Source organism: Phyllostomus hastatus, unplaced genomic scaffold (genome assembly GCF_019186645.2).
Source record: "Phyllostomus hastatus isolate PE091 unplaced genomic scaffold, TTU_PhHast_1.1 phas_contig_147, whole genome shotgun sequence".
Lineage (NCBI taxonomy): Eukaryota > Metazoa > Chordata > Mammalia > Chiroptera > Phyllostomidae > Phyllostomus > Phyllostomus hastatus.
In genome coordinates, this window is record NW_025333603.1 from 6859700 (window position 1) to 6884761 (window position 25062).

General features: G+C 38.1%; 1 protein-coding gene across 5 annotated transcripts in view; it reads right to left on the reverse strand.

The window, feature by feature from the left end:
* OSBPL9 (oxysterol binding protein like 9) overlaps nt 1-25062 on the reverse strand; it is a 132766-nt gene that overhangs the window by 86252 nt on the left and 21452 nt on the right. For 4 of the 5 annotated variants that reach the window (XM_045858250.1, XM_045858242.1, XM_045858232.1 and 1 more), the window contains exon 3: nt 17755-17833. The exons of the other annotated variant lie outside the window; for it this stretch is intronic. In XM_045858250.1, coding sequence (XP_045714206.1) covers nt 17755-17833 — 79 coding nt within the window. The remainder of the gene's footprint in view (nt 1-17754; nt 17834-25062) is intronic. 5 annotated transcript variants of the gene reach the window in all.

The following is a 25062-nucleotide window of genomic DNA, read 5'->3' on the forward strand; positions in this document are numbered from 1 at the left end:
TAAAGAATAAAATGGCACTAAATATGTATCTATCAACAATCATCTTAAATGTAAATGGCTTAAATGCTCCAACCAAAAGACAAAGGGTAGCTGAATGGATAAGAAAACAAGACCCATATGTATGCTCTCTAAGAGGCACACCTCAGATAGAAAGATACACACAGACTAAAAGTAAAGGATGGAAAAAGATATTTCATGCAAATAGGAAAAAAAAATGCTGGGTACTGCTGCAAGTACTGCAGCAAGTAAATGCTGCAGTACTTATATCCAACAAAATAGACTTTAAAACAAAGGCTACAGTAAGAGACAGAATAGGACAGTACTTAATGATAAAGGAACAATCCAACAAGAGGATATAACTCTTGTAAACATTTATACACCCAACATAGGAGCACTTAAATATGTAAAGAAAATCTTGATGGACATAAAGGGAGAAATTGACAGAAATATGGTTTTAACACCCCACGGACTTCAGTGGATAGATCTTACAGTCAGAAAATCAGCAAGGAGACAGTGGCTTTAAACAACACACTATACCAAGTGGATTTCATTTCACTCCCCCAAAAGCAGAATATATATACTTTTCAAGAGCAAATGGAACGTTTTCTAGGATACACTACATATTAGTACACAAAAGTTTCAATAAATTTAAGAAGCTTGGAATCATATCAAGCATCTTCTCTGACCACACTGCTATGAAACTAGAAATCAATCGCAAGAAGAACACTGAAAAACATACAAAAGGATGGAAGCTAAATAACATGTTAGTATATTGTGATGACATTGTACCTAGAAGGCAATAAAAATAAACAGTGTCGAGGCTTCAAGCAACCCTGGACCTGTTAATAAGCCTCATCCCATGCCCTTCTTCCTAGACATAAAGTCCTTCTTGTAAGATAACAATAATAAACCTTTCCACACTTTGGAGACAGTATGAAATAGAAAGAAGTAGACTCAAAAACTCTAGTCAGAAAACCTGAGTTCAAGTCTCATTGCACTATTTTTGTGTGACCTAAGAAGGGCAGTACTTAACACCTCTGAGTTGTATCCACAAATTTCAAAAGAGGTTAACTATCACCAACTACTCAGAGGTCTCCTGTGAAAATCAAGTGAAATGAGATATGCAACACTGGGGAGCCAGTGAGGTAGGTCAAGGGCAAAATTCCTTTATGATAATACTAGGATACCTCTGTGCGTTTTCACTGTGTTGACATCTGCACTGATGGTACAAGAGCAATGGTGGCAAAACTGCTGGCATCTTAGCAAAACTAGAGGCAATAGCATGAAAGATTCATTCAAAGTACCAGATAGACCATGGAATTTAATGTAATAGAGTATTTTCATATATAAATCTCACTACTTTTGTTTCAGATTCCACATTGCAACTAACCTATAAGAAACTATCACTTGCAGAGTTCTGGCAAACTATCACAGAATAAAATTCACAATTATCTGAAAAGGCTATTAAAATACTCCTCCTTTTTATAACCATATGTCTGCATGAAACCATATTTTCTTCATATACTTCAACCAAAACCACATATCACAAAAGACTGAATGCAGAAACAGATACGAAAATCCAACTATCTTCCATTAAACAAGACATTAAAAAGATTTGTAAAAATGTAGGAGGCCACTCTTCTATTTCTTTTTTATTTGGGAAAATGATTATTTTCTCATAAGCTGTTATTAGTATAAAGGGTTTGTTATTGATATTTTAAGCAAATAAATAATTTTTAAATCCCTTAGTTTGAATTTCTAACCTGCAAATATCAGTAGTTGTAACCCATGTAAAAAAAGCTCTTTGGAGTCCTCAATAAGTTTGTGAAGGGATCCTGACACTAAAAAATTTCAGAGTCAGCTCTGGCTGGTATGGCTCAGTGGATTGATTGCCAGCCTGCAAACCAAGGGGCTGATTGTTTGATTCCCAGTCAGGGCACACACCTGGGTTGTGGGCCAGGTCCCCAGTTGGGCAACCACACATTGATGTTTCTCTCCCTTTCTTTCTCTCTCCCTTCCTCTCTCTCTAAAGGTAAATAAATATATTTTTTAAAAATGTTTCAGAATCACTGGTATATATTGTATGTGACATATTATTTGAGTACATACTGATTGCCTTCTCTACTAGAATGGCAGCTCCTAGAAATCAGAAGCTTCTTGGCCTTATTTGTTGTTGTATATCTAGCACTTAGCAAAGCACCTTGCATGCTTTGTAGGTACTCATTATATATTTGTGAGTGGGTACATGAAAGATACTGAGTAAAAACATTCCATTTAGATAATTAAGTGGTTCCAAGTGCTGCAGACTATAATTTGTAACCAGTTGGGACAGGCTGATCAGTGCTCAGAGGGTGGTTTTTAAAGAAGGTAATAAAGAGGTGTGGAGAGAGAAAAACCAATTCACATGACTCTAAATCTAAAGTAATCTAAACCATGTTTTGATATTCAGAAGGTCTAAGTACCATAGTTTAAATAAACTGCTTATCATAATTAGGACAGTGGCGAGATCAGATTAGAGAAGAATGATCTCTGTGCTTTATTACATTTTGTACAAGCTTCTGTCAATGCACCTATAACACAATAATGCTCATTTGTTAACATTTTTTCCTTCCATTGCTCACCAGTGTATTCCCTGAGTACTGGGATAGAATCTGATGCAATAGCTTCTTAACATCTCAAAGCTTGACATGTTCTTAGAAAATAACTGAAGCTCGTGATTACCAGAAAAATGATAATTTGTCATCTTTTTAAATGATACCTTCTTAGAGCTCCTGCCCAGCATATACTAAATCCTGGGCCCTCCACCAAGCATTGTCAATTCCCCAAATCCCGCTCTACTTTTTCACTTCTCCATTGTACTCACCCATCACGCACATACATGCATGCAACACATTTTTAGGTTTATAGCCTGCCTCCTGCCACTAGAATGTAAGCTCTACCAAGGTAGGGATCTTTATCTGTTTTATTTATTGATGTATCCCAAACCCTAGAATCATTCCAGGCAAACAAGTGCTAAGAATTTGTTGAATCACAAATAATGATCCACTGATTTCATTATTCAGTGTATGGTTCCATTTTTTATATTTGGAATCTAAAAATAGAATTTCCAAAGAAATCTTAAAATTTCTTAAGAAATCATTATTTTTGCTTAGTATCCCTTAAAGCTGCCATAATTGACTCCCTCAATTCTTATGAATAGCTTTAGCTAAAGTCTCCAAACTGTCGAATAAAACACAAGCAAATATTGACAAAAGTTTCTCCCTCATAATCTCTGCTTTCACTATCTAAAGCAACACTGTGCTTCCCCTGGACAGAGTCAGCATTGCATTGGGCAACTGGTATCTTTGATTGAGGCAAAACAGACAAGAAAATTGGATGTAGATTGATGGGTTCTTTTCAATTAATTCTACAATCACATGCTTGTAAATCAATGTATCTCAACCAATCAAAAATCCTCACCAAATTTATATGTAAATAAACACTAATAATTTTAGTTTCTGCAGAAGATGTTTCCTAACTACTTTAACTCCAGGTTTTAGTAAAGAGGCCACTATTCCTTAAACTTGAATTTAAGAGAAATTAACATTTAAGTTTTTAATCTTTAAGACTTACAATACTGACAGGGGGTAGAAATTAGGAATAGGATGGTTTTAGAGAACTCACCCAGACATCAATACAAAGGGTGATTTGGCAGAACAGGGACAAGAAAAGGGAGAGAAGGGAGTTAAAAAGTGATTTAGGGGGATAAAGAAAAGGTAGACTCTAATGGAGATTGTGAATCATTTGATGTTGATACAGTGTAAGGGATGCAGATGTAAGGAAAGGAAAGGCTTCAAATTGGATAAATTGGGTAAGGAGAAGTGCTACTCCATACCACGAGAACACAGGAGGAAAAACTGGCTGAAATTGGTGAGCTGAAAATTTTTATTTTGGGTTTGAAGAGACTCAGATTCAACTCTGAAATTTGGCAAACCTGATCTGAAGAATCTTATCAAAAGTTTTACTGACTTTAGCCCTGGCTGGCATAGCTCAGTGGCTTGAGCGCGGGCTGTGAACCAAAGTGTCGCAGGTTCGATTCCCAGTCAGGGTACATGCCTGGGTTGCAGGCCATGACCCCCAGCAACCGCACATTGATGTTACTCTCTCTCTCTCTAAAAATAAATAAATAAAATCTTAAAAAGTTTTACTGACTTTATTAATTATAGTACTCAAATAAATGTTGCTAGAAAATATTCCCTTTTCCAGCAGAAGCCAAGAAGTAAAACACGTCTTTTATTTTTGCTTAATTTATTTTTGCTTAATTTATTTTTTATTGTTCAATTATAGTTGTCCCACCTTACCCATGTATTCTAGGGAAGGGAAGGGAGAGAGAGTTAGAAGAAGGTAATTTTGAGGAGCCGAAGCCACATCTCAGTTCATAAGGAAAAAACAGAGAACTTGAAAAACACTTTCACTGATTACCAAAGTTAAGGGTTATTCAGAAAAGAAGAACGATGTTACAGAATCACTCAACTTTTAAATTAGGCATGAATTAGGAAACAGACTAAAATTAAAACATGTTAGAAAATTCAGGAATAAAATTAAAGCAAAGCAACTAAAATAATACCTGTAAGAAAAGAGAAGCTGGTACTTAATTCTCTTGCCTACCTCCAAGGCAAACAAGGTCAAAATAGATGTGGCCTAACATGACAGAATCATATTAACAAGAAACTATAATGATCTATTTGTTACTTTAAATAAAATGCTTACAGAGTTTCTGAAAATAGATTTTCTTCCTTACATACTAAGAGTACCAAAGCCCTTTAGACTTAAAGTACGCAAATATATCTTCAGGGTGTAAAGTACGTAAAGGTACTTCTGCATTATACTCTTACAATATTCCTAGTGAACAACGTTTCTGAAGGTCTCACTCTTTGCCTTTAGTAGCTCTCCAAGGATTTCTGCTCAGAGCAGAGAGACAGCAATATGCTACTTCCTTCCTTCTCTATATTTAGCTGTAAGCTCTTAATATAATATATTCATCTTTTTTTTAGGAAAGCATATATTTCCAGACAAAATATGCAATATAAACCCAGACATAACCCCAGTACATTCCACAAGCTTTAACTTTATCTTGTAAAACACAATCTAGATGAAGTGAAATGTCTTTGATTCAGCCCTCCCTAAATTCAGGGCTCAAATCCTATTCATAATAATTTATACCACTATGCACTATGCTTAAACCAACTCACCAAGTACAAAGTGTAAAAAACATTAAAAATTTTCATAATGATAAATCACACTAAAAAAATATTAGAGCAATGTTAGCTTGGTTCTAATGTCTATAATACAGCTAGAAAATGAAATATCTTTCCAGATAACATATCACTCAGATTTGTTTCCCTCTGTCCACCATGAACCAACCTGTCCACATTACTAACACTCAACTATACAGTACACTTATGGCACGGCCTTGATTTATCTCATTAACCTAAAAGTGCAGATTGCTAAAAGGAAAGGACTTACTTTGGCTCACATTCCAAAGTTCTGCAAGATGGCTCAAAAGTTCCACACAGAGAAAATGGTCAAGCGTGTGTGTGTGTGTGTGTGTGTGTGTGTGTGTGTGTGTGTATTTCAAATATTATTTTCTACACTTTTTCTACATTCATAGTCTTTCCTTTAAAAAAATCAAAGCATACCTCGTGCAAGTAAAAGCTGGTTACTATTTTTTGAGCCCTGCTATCTGCCAGGCATCATGTTGAGTATTTATATGCATTTTCTCTAATCTTACAATAATACTAGAGGTCAGTATTGCCAACCTCATCTTACTGGTGACCCTGCTCCACATCTAGGCTTCTTAGGTAGACAGGACTTCCTCTGCAGAGGAGGAATAAAACTGAGAAGATATGTTGGCTTGTTTTCCTCAACAACTTAGGTGTGCTCCTTCACTGATATATTAAAAAAAACTCTGCAGTCAGAACAGGAATAAAATTAAATAGGGTACAGGTCAACACCATTTGACTCCCTGTCCTTTAAGTCCATTCAGGGAACATTGCTGGGCCAGTCTTCCAAGCCTCCCTCACACTTGGTGACAGACTGCTCACCTCATGCTGCATGCTATGGCTCACACCAGTCTCTTCTGAGCTATGTCTCAGCTCCCTTGCCTCAGCTTGGCCCCTGCCAAGTGACTACTAACAACTTGGACACACTGAGCACAGGGGAAACTTTGACAACCAAACCACATGACAGCACGAAAACATTCACTATTCTCAGAATAGGAAGCATGCTGTACTATTTAGAAGAGAAAACAGTAGTGAAGCTAGAACTGAAAAGAGGCTAAGACACAGTGAAGAAAGAAGACAGTGTGAGCAAGGGCAACAAGGGACAAAAGGCGTGAATAAGCAGCATCATACAATGAAAATAGCATGGGTTTGAATCCAGGCTTGGCCACTTCTTGTGCATGTTACCTTGAATTAAAAATTCCTCCAAGCCTTAGTTTCCTTATCTATAAAGTGGAAATAAAAATACCTGTCTCATAAGATGTGCGGGGTACATATGAGGACTACAGTGCCTAACACAACACTAACTGCACCCTGAATAACAGTTTGCTCCCTCTCCTCTACCCTACTCCCTTCTTTTATTCATCAGACACTCACTTCTAGAATACAATCACCTTTCCCAGGAAGATACCCAATCAACCTCTCCAAGATTAAAAAAAATCCCATCGACACCTATCCCCACTTGCCTTAAATCATCCATAAGCAAGGGTTAGCTCAATTCCCTTTTATATGATCCCCTGATTCCTCCCACTAGGCAGTCACCCAAAGTATATATCCTCATTAAAGCTAGCAACGCAGCAAAGATGCAGCTGCCTTATAGTTTATCTGAATCATAATTCTTTTTTCCAGGGGATTAGTTAAAATATCTTAGGGGACTCCAAATTTAATATTAAGAAAATGCAATGATGAAACAACTCAGACTTATGTGCTGGACCAAGGGTGCACACACATGGGTGCACTGCAAAGCATCGTGATCATGAGAATAGATGTTCATAGACTGCATGTAGAGTTAGTGGCGGAGGCTGAAAAGACAAAGATGACCGTGGCAGAAGTAAGCATTTTCTTAGAGAATTCACCAGCTGGTTAGGCGTCTAAAGTAAAAGTAAGAGGGGGTGCAACCTAGGCATTACTAGAAGACACAGTTTAGCTCAAGTATATTTAATCTGGAGTCCAAGAACTACCTGGAACTGAGCAACCAGGAAGCCTCCTCTAGAATAATGATTTTCAAAATGTGAGATCCTTGAGGACAGACACTTTGCTCTGCTCACTACTTTATAAACTCAGAAACTAGCCTAATGCCTGGTAAACAGTAAGCAGTGAAATATTTATTGGCAATAAGAATAGATGAAAGAAAGAAGCGGGGGAGCAGCACCCTTGGTCCAGCACATAAGTCGGAGGGGAGGGGAGGGGAGGGGAGGGCAGGGAAAAGAAAATGGATGAAATAAATCAAATGCTGGTATACTCTCCAAGTGCCTTCTGATTTCAACCAGAGCAACTGTATTTTTTTTGTCTCAGCTTTGGCTTATAAATAAGATTGTATATGTAAAATGCTGTTATTAAAAGTTTGATAACCATGGAAAATCTATTGTTATTATTCCCTTCCCTGAACTCCTATTATAGTTACAAGGGCATGCAATTTAATGCTTAATTGTCCTTCAAGTTAGTTTTGAGTCCCCAAAGCTTCTTGAGATATAAGATTATATTTTACATAAGCAGTACCTGCCCTTTCAACTTTCATATAATCTCTACTTTCTTGTACAATGACTCCTCAGACTTGTACAATGACTTGAAATTCTTTAAATCAGACAGCCAACAGACATTTTGCACCATCACATGCATGGCATAAATCATGCCAGACCAACAATTTAGTTTTTGTAGCATCACCATCTCCACTTGAAAAGCAGTGATCCTGAATATATTTTAATATACTTTGCATTCTGTTATACCATTCTTTTGATTAGTAGAAAAATTAGGAAAATTAAAGAGTCAACAGGAGCAACAATAAACATAAATCTTATAAACATAACTGAAAAATCATTAGGCATGATAAAACTGTACACCTTTATCATCAATGGGACATTCAGACTTTGGTCCATTGTTTATATATTCATTTTTGAAGGAAAATAATAAAATGTATGAATATATCTTATGGACAAATATTATGTCTAAAAGGCACAGTCTACTTCATGCATATTTTCAGGTATACATTATATACTAAATTAAAGAAACACTTTTCTTTATATATCTTAATTTACTCTTCACACTAACACCTACTAAGCCATGTGTTTCCAAATTGGGTAAAAAGATTACTTAACAATATATACTACCAATTTCTCAGATGATAGGTAAATGAGTGAGTCTAAAACTATTCCCTACTCTTTTTCAAAAAGGACATATTTTTAAAGACAGGAGCACACCAACAATAACAAAAATAGACAAAGAAATGAACATGCCATCAAACAAGAAATAAGCACATTAAATACATTTTGCGGGGGGCATTGGGTGGGCAATTCTTTTAAAATTATAATACTAAGTACCTAGGAGGAACGTGAAGCAGAGGGGAGGATAAATCGATAATCTCTCTTGAAAGCAAGAGAGGGATTGGGGAGGATTGTTTCAGGAATATTAAAAATAGGTCTTTTGTTCTGACAAATTTTTTTATGAATCTATCTATCCTAAGGTAAACAGAGATTTGGTTAATGATTTATATACAGGGATTTCAGCATGGTATTACTTAAAATAGGGGAAAAAAAAACCTTTGTAACGCAGATGAACGGTTAAATATAATTATTCATCAAATGGAATGTTATGTATTTATTCAAAATCTTAGAACAGTTAGTGTTATGAGGAAATATTCATGACAATTTTGGAAGTTTAAAATATGGAAACTTTATTTACACAAAATGACTCAATTTTTAAAAATACACACACTCATCTAAAGCATCAGAAAAAAATCCAAAGCATGTTACTAATAATTATCTTCAGGTTGCAGGGTTATGGGTGATTATTAGTATTATCTTCATACTACTCTATATTTTCCCAAATTTCTACAGTGAGCAAGCACTAATTTTACTACTTAAAAATTATGGAGAAGGGAATGGTAAGATAAAAACATAAATGATTAAAAACATAAAACTAAATATCCACTCTAATCCTACCTATGCACAGTCCACACTTGGTTAAACTTGGGAAAACTATAATTTTAAATATTCAGGAATGATCTTGAACAGAATGCAAATTAGGAAGAAGAAAGGTAAAGCAGTGAGGTCCAACCTTCCTACAGCAAACCCCCAATGTACGAATTCAGAAGCATTTCCGCATTTAACACCTACTGAAATAACATCTATTTAGAGAATTAGTTATAGCTCCTTATACTCCCCTTACATGAAGTCTTAATGGTTACTCATTCTGTTTCTATTTAAAAAGAAGTTATCATATAAAAATAAAAAACACAAAACTGCAGAGGGAAATTCTTTAAGTCAATAATCAACCGAAGATAAAGGAATCTTTTTACTCATAATAGTGCTGAAATGGTTGTGTTGTTTTTCTAACTCCTCGCCAAAGGATGTGTTTATTGATTTAGAGAGAGGAGAGAAAGAGACATCAATGTGAGAGAGAAACATGGATCAGTTTCCTCCTGCACACACCTTGACTGGGGATCAAACCTGTAATATCTAGGTATGAGCCCTGTCAGGAAATTGGACCCACAACCTTTTGGTGTATGGGACAACATTCCAACCAGCCAGGACCGAAATGGTGGTTTTTAAAGCAGAAAACAGGCCAGCAACCACAGGTTAGTCTAATGATGAGCTGTCTATTCTGCTAAGTGATTAACAATACAGATGTGCCATGCTGAGTAGATTGATGTTAATGCAGTAGGGGCAAAGCTGCCCTAAGATACTTGATCAATGTAACTTTTCTGAATTAAACACTTTCCTTCACCACTAGGCTGATTTGTAGTAATTCTACATTTTAATAAATGAGGGAGCTCTAATGGACTGAATTGAAAAGGTCAGCTATCAGATAAATGAGAAATGACTTCTACTAAGACATGGTTCCAAAAGATTCTTTTAATTTAAACATCTTTAATGTTTAAAAATGTTGTATTTTGTCAACTTGCATTGCTTCAAAAGTACATCCAAATAAATCGGCAAATTTCATACTGTAAATCATTTTGGAGAACATACTGCTTAAACAGTGTGTTCAGTAAAATCCTTTGAAAGTGAAGGATTATTTTATGAAGAATTGATCATATATATATCCTTAATTTTCATCTTTAAAAAATTTAGATTTTCACACAACAGGTTTGTTGAAGGCAAGACACCCCTTCTATGTAGGTTAGGACACAGTAAGAGACAATCTTAGATCAAGGCAGGGTCTCTTGACTCTGTGTCTCATTCTCATGTAAATTGGGAGTAATTCCGTCTAATCTATAAGGTTGTTATGAGAGTGAACTACAGTAACATGTGTTGAGACCACTGGATGCAAACCAATGGTTCTCAAGCATCAGAGTGCATCAGAAACACTAAAGAGGGCCCGATTCCTGGAGTTTCTGAATCATCAAGCCTGAGGCCAGGCTGGGGATGCTGTTCCCAACAAGCTCCCAGGTGATGCTGATCCTGCTGGGCCAGGACCACACTTCAAGGACTACTGATCTAGACCGACCTGGGCAATAACCCACTAATCCTGGGTACTTAGCTTCTCTGAAACTCAGTTTCTCTAACTCTAAAACTAGAAATAAAACCACCTCATTGTTGTGGAGTTTAGGAATTATGAAACTAATGTAAAGTGTCTGTTGAATACAAGGCCTGGTTCATAACAAATACTTAGTAGTAGTAACAGTAGTTGTTGTTACCACCACCAGTACTGCTACTGTTTCTAGCAAGTAATAAAGCATGCACAACATTAACATGGCAAACATTTTTAATTGCATTAAACTGCATTGTAATTGAGTGTTCCTTATATTTTACATTAATTCATTTTCTGATAAAATTATAAAAGTTAATTATAAACTAGTTGACAAATCTCTACAATAACTTTTTGAGGCAGCTAAGAAAATTGATCCAGAGCACAACTGTTGTTCATAGTCCATGTGACCTATGTGACCGCACCCCACAGTTTCCTTAATATAACATAAAACAATCAGAGTGTGAGGATTGAATGAGTTAGCAACTTAAATAAAACTCTAAATAGAGCCTAGCATAAAATAAACATTTGATAAATATAGCTATCAATATTATTATGCCAATATGCTATCAGTAACATTATAAATCATGATATATAGTAAATAATTAAACGGATTATTTCATTTGAAGATAAAATTCAAATAACTGGATATTTTCTAATTAGTGTGAACTACAGACTAGTCTTCTATTAGGTTGAGCCATATGAACTGCTGATATGAAACTGCTTTTGACCTATAAAAACAGTACTTGTATCTTTCAAGTGCTTTCATTCCATCCTTTCCGATCATTCCTTTCATCCTGTTGATGGTTTCACCCTAGTGTGCCCTGAGGTTTGGTCCTCCCCTCTCTTCTCACTGGAATCTCCTAGAAGGTTGGTACCTGCTACTACCATGGTTTTAACCAGCCACTGAAGATTCAGAGGGTTTATCTATCCCATAGATGCATTTTGTTGGCCTACATATATCCATGTTTTTTAATCTGGAGGTTTAACACACGCATACTCAAATTCCCCCCCCACACACACACAAAAATATGGATTTTTGGCTTCATTGGAAAAACCTGACGATCTAGCAACTTTGGACAAGCATTACTCAAAGCCTGAACTGTATGGAACTAAGTAACAGCTGCCTCTTCAAACAGGGCATTAGCTCTCCAAATTGCTGGAGTTTTCATTCACCTTTGATCTTCACTCGTTTGCTCCACCTACCAGCACTACCCTAATAACCACAAATGTCCATCTCCAGCCCAGTCTCAGACCCCATCGCCATCTACACCTGTGTGTCCCACAGACAGCACAAACATAAGAGGTTCCTCACCACTTCTGTTCTCCTGGGCTTTCTATTTCAGATGCAACAACATCCAAACGGTGCGCCAAAAGAAAAATGTCACCTTTACTACTCTCATTTTCTCACCTCCGATTTCCAAGCAATCACCAGTTCCCATAGATTTACCTCCTAGAAATCTCAAGCCTGTGTCCTCTTCTGCCCCATTACTACTGCGTTCATCCATTCAGGGCCTTATTAACAATCACAGCTATTTATCTAAAACCCATGTCTTACTCTGTCTCTTCTCTGCTTAAAGTCCTGCTTCTTTGGCTTCTCACTGACCTCAAGATAAAAATATAGGCTTTTTATATTAGATACATCTGCCACTGTGTATGTCTACAACCTCATTTCCTCTTCACAGCGCTAACAGCACCAAACATCCGTAGTTAGTGAACACACTGGCAGTGCCGTATTCCCGTCCGTTTGCTACGACGGCCCTCCACCTGACCAACTTCTGTTCAACCTTCAGAGCTGCATCAGATAGAAGAGGTAATGAGGGAGAGAAGGGAGGCAGTGCCTAGGGACAGGGCACTTTTAATTTTTACGTTATATACTTTAGAACAACTTGAAATTTTAAGAGCTAGCATGATTTTTAATTGTATTATAAGAAGAATTACTTGGAAACATGAAAAGGTCTTTCTTTTGTGAAGCGCTGACTGCCTCTCCATTGTGTTTCAGTACCCTACGTGTAACTACTACAGCGTATCTCACATTTCATTACAATTACTTCCTCACATGGTCCTTGGCATCCTGGCTCATGTCTTACACCTGTACACCCTCAGTTCTGAGCACAAGGAGTCACACATACTACACACACAATGAAGGTTTGAATTCGACAGCCAGTATAACACCAAAGCTTTCCACCCAATGTCTAGTCCAGAATCCTATACATGCAAAAAACTTTGGCTGCTGATAGAAAAAGGATCTTTTCTGCCTTTGCTTAAAAAATAATAATAATAATAATTTTAAAAAAACACCAGTTCATTAAGATACACTGACAAGTATTTCCTCTTTAATATTTCTAAAAAGGGATATAACAAAATTGTAGTTTTCAAATCCTTTTAAACCTGTAACATACTAGAATTGTAAGTTCAACTATTGCCTTTTTAAAACTAAAGTTAATTTAAATTAACATTGTTTTGAGAATTTCATGGCATCTCTTTAAAATCATAGATATTCTGAAACATCAAGTTACCAGAAAACTGGGGATCACTGTAATGACAAATTATCCATTGTTTCAGGGAAATCTGTTCTCTTCCTGGCATCAATCCTCTTTATTACAAACAAATGATGTTTCAGGATACAGCTAGAGATTTAAACCATAATGGAAATGAAATGGATGGGTAACAACCGACCTACATATACTTCCACACACTTGACCGTCTTTCTCCTACTGTGGATGCACTGTCCCTGCTCCTAGTCAAAGGCAATGTCCACCCATGTATTACGTCCCATCCTCTCTTGCCTTCTCAAGGACACTGATCCAACAATGCTCCCCTCTCTTGCATCAATTTTCTCTCTTTATTGAATCGCTGTGAGTAGCATAAAAACATGCTATTATTTCTCTCACCTTAAAAAAATACAAACCCTCATTCTCATGCCTCCTCCAGTTTACTACTACTGTATGTCCCACTGTGCCTTTACAGCAGAACCTGAAAGCACTGTCTACAGGGTCCGGCAGGAGTAAGGTCCACCTCAGTGTGGTTGGTAGGGTAATAACAAGGGTGTAATAATTTATAGTTTTAATGTGAACATTTCACCTAAATGTCGTATGGTATGCTTGAGTGTGATATTGTTATACCACAGAATTACATGCTTATGATCTTGTAAGAAAACATTTTGTAATAAAAACGGGGCATTATTTGTGCTGGAGCCACCTTCAAACTGCTCTTCTCAATGTTGCCAGTGGACTCTAAATTGTTAAATCCTGTAATTATTTTTCAGCCCTCAAGTTACTTGATCTATCAGGAGCATTTGGCATGGTTGCTGATGCTTCTTTCCTCTTAGAAACACTTTCTCACTTAGCTTCTAGGGTACCACATTCACCTGGTTTTCCTCCTCCATTTGGTTGCTTCTTTTCAATCTCTTTTGCTAGCTCTGCCTCATCTCTGTGCCCTCTAAACAAATGTTGGAGTGCTCCAGTGCTCTTACTTGGAACTATTTTCTCTCTGTCCTTACCCTCAAATTCTCATGACTTTAAATACCATCTATATGCCAAAAGACTTCCAAATTTATTTCTCCAGCATGAACTTCTCTCTTGAACCCTGCACTTCAAATGCCTACTTGACATCCCCACTTGGAAGTTTGATAGGCATCTAAATTTCTTTATAAGCGTGTCCAAGGATAAGATCTTGGTCCCCACATCCCTCATCAACATCTATCCCCCAACAAACTAGTTCCTCTTGCAATCTTTCCCACCTCAGTCAATGACAACTCCCTTCTTGTTGCTCTAGTAAAAATTTTGGTGTCAACCCACACTCTTGTCTTCCTCTCACATGCTACAGTTCAACCTTCAAATTAAACATAACATGCAACAAACTATCACTTCGCAATATAAAAGGAACAAACTACCAATACACACAACATGGATGAACCTTAAAAGTATTATGCTGGGCTAAAATACAGCCAGACAAGAGAGTACATACTATGCGATTCTATAAATGTGAAACTCCCCAAAAGAAAAATCTAATCTCCAGTTAAAGTAGATCAGTGTTTGCCTGGGGCCTGGGGCTGGGAACAGGGACTGACTGGAAGAAGGATAAAGGAATCTTGTGGGTGATAAAAATGTTCTGTATCTTGATTGTGCTGGCAGTTATATGAGTGTATAAATTTGTCAATACTCATTGAACTTTATAATGTGTACATTGTATTGTATGTTAATACCTCGGTAAAGTTGATTAAACACACATATACAATTTGACCTTTTCTCACTATTTCCTTTCCCACAGCTACCATGGAGCCACCTCATCTCTCTGGATTACAACAGCCTTCTAATTAGTTTCTCTGCGTCTGTCCGTGCCTCCTGCATTTTATTATCAACACAGTGGCCAAGAGCAATGCTGTTGTAAAAAATCACAACCCGTCACTCCGCTGCTCGAAACCCTCAAATGTGTCTTATCGAAACAAAATTCAACGTCCTTACTGTGGCCCGTAAGGCCTCTCATGACCAGGCTCCCTGTTGCCTCTCAGGCCTCATCTCCCACAACCCTCCCCCACAGTTACTCACACTTCAGCCAGAGTGGGCCCCCTTGCTGTTCTTCAATTATGGCCAGCACAACCTCTGGCCCTTACTATTCCCTCTGCCTGGAATGATGAATTCCCCACCACCATCCCCCACAAAGCCATCCAGTTCACCCCTCACTCCCTTCAGATCCTTTACTGAGAGGCACGACCCCAGTGAGTCACTTCCTGGCCACTCTAAAATTCCAACACTCCCCCCACAATGCACACACATACACAACCTCACTGCTATTTTGTTTCCTCCCTTTCTGCTTTAGTTTTCTCTCCCCAGGGCTCAGCACTCTGTTATTTACTTGTACTTTACTAATCTATCTTGTTTACTGGCTTTCTCCTCTACCAAAATGATGACCCAAGAGGGCATCTGTTTTGTTCATTACTGTATCCTCAGAACTTAGAATAATATCTAAAATAGATGTTGAATAAATGAATGAATCTGAATCCTAGTTTTCCCTTTAATAGTTGACAGTAAGTAGAATTTGTTTTATAGATGTATCAAGTGATACTTCATTTGCTTTAAAAAATTCTGGCATTAAATAAAAACTTCAACACATTTAAACATGCTAATGCACATCTGGTAAACTTGCTTTCAATTCTAATCAAGAATATAAATGCATTAGACAATAAAAACTTTTTTCAAATTTTTGAATAACTTCTTATGAGCAAGGACTTACGAATGTGAAATAACTCATTATTGCCAAGAATATATACAAAGAGTCTTATCAAGTTCTTTAAAAAGCTAGAGTCTCATGTTGCCTGAGATTCCCATAACTATTACATTAGAAAATAGACAGTCTCAGAACTAAGAATCCATTTAAAAAATACATATAACTCTTACTTATCCTTGTCATTTAAATCATTCATTGAAGGAATTATCTTACAAGAAAGCCACATAAATCTGGGAGTGTTAAAGGGAAGATTGGCTTAACATAAATAATTTAGAAGTAAATCAGAAGATAGAGGTGACTTTGCTGTTAGAGGTCTGAGTCTCCTCTCCTTTAAACAGGCAAACAATACAGCTTCTGGATGTCCAAAGAAGGCGTCTCCTTAGCAACTGCAGAGGAGAGAACTCCATACTGCAGCCTTCACCTGCATCTAGCAGCTATTACTGGAAATGAATTAAAGTATTCAACTTCATTCAAGAAAAGAGTTCCAATGTGTGGGCATTATGTGCTTTAGTTTATAAGCAGCATTCTATATTTAACCTAAAGATAAAGGCCTTGGCCTTTTATAGTAAGATTTTAAATGTGTTATAAATTTTATAAAAATTTCAGGAAAGCATCATTAATTAAGCAGCTCTGAATAAAGAATTTACCAAACACAGTCAATATTTTTAAGGATGCTTTTCCTAAATGCGTTAGAGATATCACTTTTGAGTACAGTGGTTTGTCTTTATTGTGTATAAGCTGCATCTTTCATTTCATATCAGTTTCTTAAACAAGACAATGAAGAAAAACAATCATAATTACTACCCTAACACGGAAAGACAACAGCTGTCTGAACATCTTGTACAACATACCTGGTCACTGTGAAACTTCACAACCAAAATATTTTTAAGCTATAAATTTATTTAATATTTATCTATCTTGGTATACCCAGCATCTATTGCAGTGCATAGCCACTTGCAGTTCAGAGAAAGTGCTAAATCTTCTCATTGCTCAAGTTTCTCAGACTGCTTTAAACATAAAATAGAGAGATTACTCTGGATAGGCAAAATAACAAAAACACTAGTAACAAAGCCAACAGACACTCCTATCATATGAGAGATACATTAGGATGGGATCATTAAAATTGACTTTTATTTTGCTGGTTTAGAGCTTTCAATGCAAGATGAAATAAGAATGATCATACAGTACCTTACCCTTTCTACCGGTGAACCATAGCATGCAATGCCGAAACATAGCAGTAGCAGATGGCATTGGTGTTATTAACTATAAAAAGGATAATAGCAGGGAAATGACGGCTGGCAGACAAGACACAGAAATGCAGATGAAATGAATGCAAGCTTGCAGTTCTTGAAGCAAAGCAAAACCTTTAAACCAAAGGTTGCCACTAGCTTCAATTTAATTTACATTTTGAGTTGTACACGAACGAACACTGCAACCTTCACAGTCAGTCTTTAGACTCTTCATGCAGAAGCAGACCATACTCCTCGATAAAGAATGTCAGCAACCTTCTGTAAACACAAGCCAGCAGCAGCAGCAGCAGCCCATTCCTCTCTCCCTTCACTGATTTTTATCCTTTAAAATCTTAATCTCCAATTGCAGCCAGATCCAGTCGTTTCAAACAGATCTGTATCCACTGCAGATACAAATCCCTCCCTAACCTGCAGCACCACTTCATCCAGAACGTTCCTGTGCGCTCGTTCATGCAGGATCAGTTGCAAAACCTCATTCAACAAACAACCCAAAAGAAAATGAAAGAAGCAGTTGGGACTAGGAAGAGAAAGAATCTCTTCTTTCAGCTCACCCTGGAAATGGAAGGTTTTCTGATCAACTGTTATTGTGAAGGTGCTGTCGTCCTCATCGTCTATACCAATCACAGCTCCCTGTGAAACAAAGAGCAAAATCCCAATAAGGCAAACAATGACATCAGCAATATTCACCACTGCTACAGCCTTGGAATGCTCAATGCACCACCGACGACACTGGAAGCAAACTAGACACAGAAGAGGGGAATCTGAGGCCCTGGTTTTACTTAGGGAGGAAGAACTAAGGGAGAGGGGTAGCAGGGCACTGTAGTAGTACTCTGCATGCATACTCCGCTATCCTTGTTAAAAGGGCATGGGTGTGGTGGGAGCGAGAGGGGACAACCATGGAATCTGAGTCATGATTTGTGTTTAAGAACCACTCCCTGAGCCTTTCTGAGCCTTAAATCACTCTCTAAAATGGGATTCAAAACCTCCTCCTCGCCAGGCTGCTGTGAGGCTCCCAGAGCGCAGATGGCTCTTCATCAGGCTACTTCTGTGTCATACTTGTTAGTGCAGAAACGCCAGGTGACACTTGCTTCAAAACACTGTCCCAATCGCTTCTTCCAGATGTGTTCCCATAACCAATCATGCATGGCCCTGCTGCTCCACATTTCACGTAAAACAATGTGGTTATCCGTTTGTCAGGCTTCTGCCTCCTTCCACCGAACTGCTGTGAGATCTTGGAAGTCAAAAACTACTTTATTTATTTTGATGCATAATACTCTAATACACATTCGGCATATGTCTTCTAAATAAAAGCATGAATAACTCTCCAAAAGATAGAGGAGAAGGGCACTGAATTTATAAATTGTTTCAGGAAGGGTAGGTTTTACACTTTAATTTTTTTTTATTCAACCATATGCATCCTATTAAGAAAACAGAAATTAAAGGAAGTGACAGGAAGCTATGCAAAATAAAGAGTCTATTGGTTGGTGTCATAAAGAAATACATGTCTTAAGTATCCCAGAGAAAAAAGCTAGAGAACATGGAATATGTAAAATGCTCCCCCAAGTTGGTAACCAAAGAAGCGATGTACCACAGATGAAACCAGTATCTGAAAATAGGGACTGAAAAGACTCAAGGGGCCTAAATAACCTAATCCCTTGGATAAAGGCTGTTCTTCTCCCAGGAGGATTAGGTAACAGAGATAAACACTCACCTTCTCAGAGGCTGTCTAGATGAACTCCAACTCTATCCCAATCCCATCAACTTGAATTATCTTAGTTATTCCTCAGTTTCAGATTGAGTAGGGATTTTCACCCACATTGTCAGACAAGGAAAGTGTCTCCAGTGAGTTAGTGACTAAATGAAGGCCATACAAAGTTAATAGCACCCATTGGCATGGTCCCTATTCACTTACTCCAGGACAGAAAATACAGACACACTTCAGTGGGGAAGCATGTGTGGGAGCAGCTCATTCTGGTTAACTTAATTTCATAGTCAACTGAGTTAACCTTTGAATTTATGATGTATCAAATATTTCCTGAGTCATAACAAAACATGAAAATATGTGCTAGATACAGCTCTTGAATATTTAACAACACTCCCTGCCCCTCAAGATGCACTTATATGCCAGTGGAGGAGGTAAAACCTGCAAAGAGGTGACTATATTACATGGCAAAAAGGTATCTCTACATGGATGACCTTTGAAAACAGGCTAAGTGAAAGAAGCTAGTCACAAGGCAGAGCGCGTATGATTCTGTTTACATGAAATGTCCAGAACAGGCAAATTCATAGCAACCAAGAGTAGATCAGTGGTTGCCCAGTGCTGGGGGGATGGGAGAAGTGACAGTAAAATAGGAAGTGACAACTCTAATGGGTATGGGCTTCTTTCCAGGGTGATGGAAACATTCTAATATTTATTGTGGTGATGGTTACATAACTCTGTGACTATACTAAACACACTGATTGTATACTTTAAATGGGTCAGTTGTATGGTATATGAATTATATTTGAACAAAGCTGTTATAACTCACCCCAATCTAGGTCCCTTAACATAAGCTCACCAGCTACCTAATCAACCCGAACAGAAACCTGTAGGTTCTATGCTTGTTCTCCCTCATTCCGGTATCACAAATGGTGCTCACCCCACCTCTGGGCTACAATCTCAGATTCACCAACTCTTCTGTAGCCTATGAACTGTCATTCCCCTAATTCAGGCTCTCATTACTTCGTGCTTGATAAGGCAATGTCTGCCTTCAGTCTGGCCACATTGTAGCCCACAGTCTTTGCTATATTGCCAGAGTAATATTCCTACAGCACAGACTGTTATAGGAGATCCAGGTGTTTAAAACCTTCCTTGACTCTCCATGATCTATTAAATAAAGTCAACATTTCTTCATAATGCCACTTAGACTGTTCAAGGTTGGCCCAACTAAACTTGCTGCTGTTTTACCGAGCCCGAAGCTTCCCTCTCCAGAGCAGCAACCCTCTAAATACTCAGCCTCAATGTTTCCTCCACACACTAAAAAAATAAACGAACAAAACAACCCACCAAGCAATTTCACTTTTTATGTCTTTCCTTAGCTCAATTCCCCACCATTTACTAAACAAAAGCACAGCCCTGAGCTACCACTTAATTTCTCATTGTTTTTACAGAGGAGGTTTTAGAAAAGTGACCACGCCTTAACCTTTCATCCACTATTGCAATTTATTTCCTTCCCACTAGTGAACAAGCTGTGTCCTCACGGGTCTCCAGTGACCACTTTACTGCTCTAGCTTTGTCACACAGCATCGCTCCTAAGCATGATTGCTGCTGCTGAACACTGCTTTCTTAAAACTCTTCTTCCCTGGCTCTTAATTACCTAAGCTGTGCTTCAGAAACATGTCTACTTAATTAAGTACCTTCAACAGCCTATTTGGGAAAAAGCATCTTTTCTGGTCCATTATGCCTTTCCTATGCCTCCAAATGCTTCTTTGAAGACATTGGAACTGAGCTAACAATCCCCCACTCCAATCAGGTCTTGCCATCACCCCAAGCTGTCTTCATGTACAGATGCACAATTCATCCTACATTCTGGCCTCTCCACTTCTTGATCTGTTCAACTCAAATAAATTTCACTGTCTTTCTCCTTCAGTCACTCATCCCTCACATCAATATCCTAGACCTGCACTATCCACTATAACAGCCACCAGTCACATGTGGATATTTAAATTTTCATTATAATTCATTAAAATTAAGTAAAATTTTTGTAAGTTTCTCAGTCCTACTAGTCATACTCCAAATACTCAATAGCCAGTGGCTATAGAGCCAGACAGAGCAGATACAGAACACTTTGATAACTGCAGAAAGTTGTACTGAACGGCATTGCCCTAGACCTTGTCACCAGAGAGAACTCAATTCCAGCGAAGAGTTACCGTATTTTTACCAATTTGGGAGGGAAGAGGGTGCGTCTTATAGTCCGAATGTAGTTTGCCTGGCTAATGGCGGGGGGGGGGGGGGGCTACATTATTTATGTTATTAAATATTTTACATTTTTTGCTTCAAAAATTTTTCCCCTATTTTCCTCCTCTAAAACCTAGGTGTGTCTTACAGTCTGAAAAATTCAGTAATACTGCCAGTTACCAAACATTTTCAATGAGCAGGCACTATGATAAACATTTTATACACTATATCATTAGAAAACAACTTCATATTGAAAGGTATCATATACAAAAATCATAACTGCACAAGCTCAATGAAGAGAAGTTACCCTAGTAACCTTTCCTAGTCATTAGGCCTGCCCTCCATCCCAAAGATAAATACTATCCTTACTTCAAACATTATAAATCAGTTTTATCTGCCTTTGAACTTTATACAAATGTACTCATACTATGTATTTTCTTTTGTGCCTGGCTTCTTTCATTCAATAAGATGTTTGTAAAATTCACTGAGGTGTTGCACATAGCAGTAGTTTGTTCACTTTGTTGCTATAAATAGTATTGCTTTGTATGGACAGCCACAATTTATCATCTCCATTGTAGATGGACATGTATGTTGTCTCCAGTTTTAGGTTATCAGAATCATGCCACTATGACATTCTCCTCATGTATTTTGTTATACATATGCTTATATTTCTATATATAAATCTAGAAGTGAATTTGGAAGGCCATAGGGTATTCACATGACAATTTTATTAGATACAAACAGTTCTCGAAAGTAGTTGTGCCAATTACATTCCAACCAGTGGTGAATAAAAGCTTCAACTGCTCCACATCTTCACTAACACTTATTTTTTTAAAAGATTTTATTGATTTATTTTTAGAGAGAGGGGAAGGGAAGGAGAAAGAGAGGGAGAGAAACATCGATGTGTGGCTGCCTTTTGCACACCCCCTACTGGGGACCTGACCTGGCCCACTACCCAGACATGTGCCCTGACTGGGAATCGAACTGGTGACCCTTTGGTTCACAGGTCAGCGCTCAATCCACTGATCACACGAGCCAGGGCTTCACTAACACTTTTTTACTTTAGTCATTCTGGCAACTGAGTAGTGGTATCAAAATGGTTTTAATTTACATTTCCCTGATAACTAATGAGCTTAAGTATCTTTCATGTTTTTGGCCATCTGAATAGACTCTTGTGAAATAAAGTTTCTTTTCTAGTGATAAGACTGCACTATCATTTTCTAATTATTGCAGTAGCTTTTGCTATATCCTGAACATGAGCCCTTCATTGGTTATATTGGACAACTACCCTCTCCCACCCTGTTGCCAGCCTTTGTACTTTCACAGTGGTGTCTTTTCAGGGAGAGTTCTTAACTTTAACGTAGTACAATATATTGATTTTTGTACTTTATGGTTGTGTTTTCTGTGTCTTCTTTAAGAAGTCTTCCCAATTTCAAGACTATAAAAATATTTCTCCATGTTATCTTTTGGAAGCCTTTACATTTGGATATCAGGTACAGCAAGTCCTCCAACTCTTTCCTCTTGGCCTTGATAAATTACACATCAATATCACCAGCACAGTCATCACCAGTTCTCCCTAGGACAGCAGGTAAAACTACATCACCATTTCCACTGGGGTCAGTTGACTGAGAATGTGGAAATCAGAAGTGCATATTCATGGCTCTTTATAAATGTTAGTCAGCTGAACAAGTTATACTCACACACACACATTCTCTCTCTCTCTCTCTCTCTCTCTCTCTCTCACACACACACACACACACACACACACACACACACACACACAATACTAACTGGGAACAAACTGGGATTACCACTTACTTAGGTCATTTTTCATTTTAGTAATGTTTAGTTTTCTGAGTAGAGGTCTTGCCCACCTTTTGTTAATACTTATTCTTAAGTAATTAATGTTTTGGGTGATATGGTAAATGTACTCTATTTTTAAAAATTCATTTTCTATTGCCAGTTGCTGGTATAGAGAAGTACAATTTAGTTTTGTACACTGACCTTGTTTGTATTCAATAATCATGCTAAATTCACATCAATTCTAATAGTATATCTGTAGATTCTTTTAGATTTTCTATATGCTCAATTACATTGCCATAAATAATAATAGTTTTATTTCTTCTACTCCAATCCTTATAGCTTATATTTACTTTTCTTGCTTTATTCATTGGCTAGGACTGCCTGGTTTAAGACTGCCACCAGAGTGGCAAACAACATTGAATGTAAGTGGTGATGGGGGCGTCACTGCCTTGTTATTGGTCCTCTCCCCTTGTCCATTGTAGCTATTTAAAAGCTTCTTTATTTTCCTTGGACCCCCAAGAGCAACACAGGCAGTCACCTCTGGTAAGAATCTAAACCTACCATACACCCCCACCTAAAGACTACCTGGATCTAGACCCATTCTTGCTTCCTTTCCGCCTGTCATAATGGAAGAAGGCTCCACCCCCATCACCTTTCCACAGGTCTCTTACTTTAGCAATTTTCAACCTTCCTCTTTCTCCGCTGCATTTACAGTCTCAAGTTTCCATCCTCTTTCCAAAGATAACCACCGTCGTCACCACCACCACCACCACCACCACCACCACCACCACCACCACCACCACCACCATGATGATCCTTTTCAGTTACATATCTTCACCCAGCAACTGCCCCACCTCTCATTCCTTTCCAGTCAAGAATATTCAGTCTTGCCCAAGCCTCCTACCTAAAATTTATTTTTAGTTCCCATTCCTCACAGGGTGTCTAACCTTTTGGCATCTTTGTGCCACACTGGAAGAACAGTTGTCTTGGGCCACACATTAAATACATTGTGACACATAAACACAAAAAAAAAGTCTCATAAAGTTTTAAGTAAATTTATGATTTTGTGTTAGCCTGTATTCATAGTCATCCTGGGCTGCATGTGGCCTATAGGCCACAGGTTGGACATGCCTGAATATGTAACCAAATTAATGGCTTTTGTTCACCTTCAAATAAGGTGATCATATAACCTGGTTTGCCTGGGACCGTGCCAGACTACGCCTATTGTCCTGCCATAATGAACAGAACCCCATTCTTGTCTAAAGAATGTCCTGGTTTAGGGGACATGGTCATTCCATTGCCTAACTTACAAAAGGCCCTCAGGATTTGCTCCATTCCTGCGAGAGGTAGGGATGGAGCCCCAAGCCATCTTCCAAGCTCTCTTCCACCAAATGGCCTTCCTCTCCTTCTGTGAGTTTATACTACTTATTTTGTACATCTGGAAAGCAAAACTCCCTTTGCTATATATGGAATAGTATTCAATTGTTAAACAAAGTTGTTTGTACGTTAACCCATCAAAATACCAAAGTTTTTATCTCAGCCCTGCTTTTATAATCCATTGTGCCAACAGAGTAACACTATCTGGGTCCCAGACAGAAACTAAGGCGCAGCAGTCTTGTGCAACCAGATAAATGTCCTCACTTTCCCTCTTCTCCTCTCTAGTGTACACGCACACATACTACAGACCTGAGTCATAGTTCTGGTTACAAAGTCAGAAAAACTTTTGCTCTCATGAGTTGGGTAGGGGGGTGGGGAACACAGAAGTCTGTCTTTTTTCTTCTTACAGGGCCCATCTCTCTCTGCAAGAAGAGAAAAGGGGGCTGCTAAACCAGCTCCACAGATGATTTAAAAGGAATGATGATTCCTCTAGGGCACAGACTGCTGACACAGCTCCTAACAGGATCAGCCAGAGGATAAGAGGAGGAAGACACAACTCTGTTCTGGAAAAACACATAGTGTAGAGAGAAGGGACAGGAGTCCACAATACAGAAGCAAGCAGGAGAGCTCAGGGTCCAGCCTGCCTCACCAAGATGCGGCTGTGTGGAAGGCCTGCTTCAGCGTCATTCATTGATTCAGCAAGTGTTCATTGAATTGTCTAGGCCAGCAATTTTCAACCTTT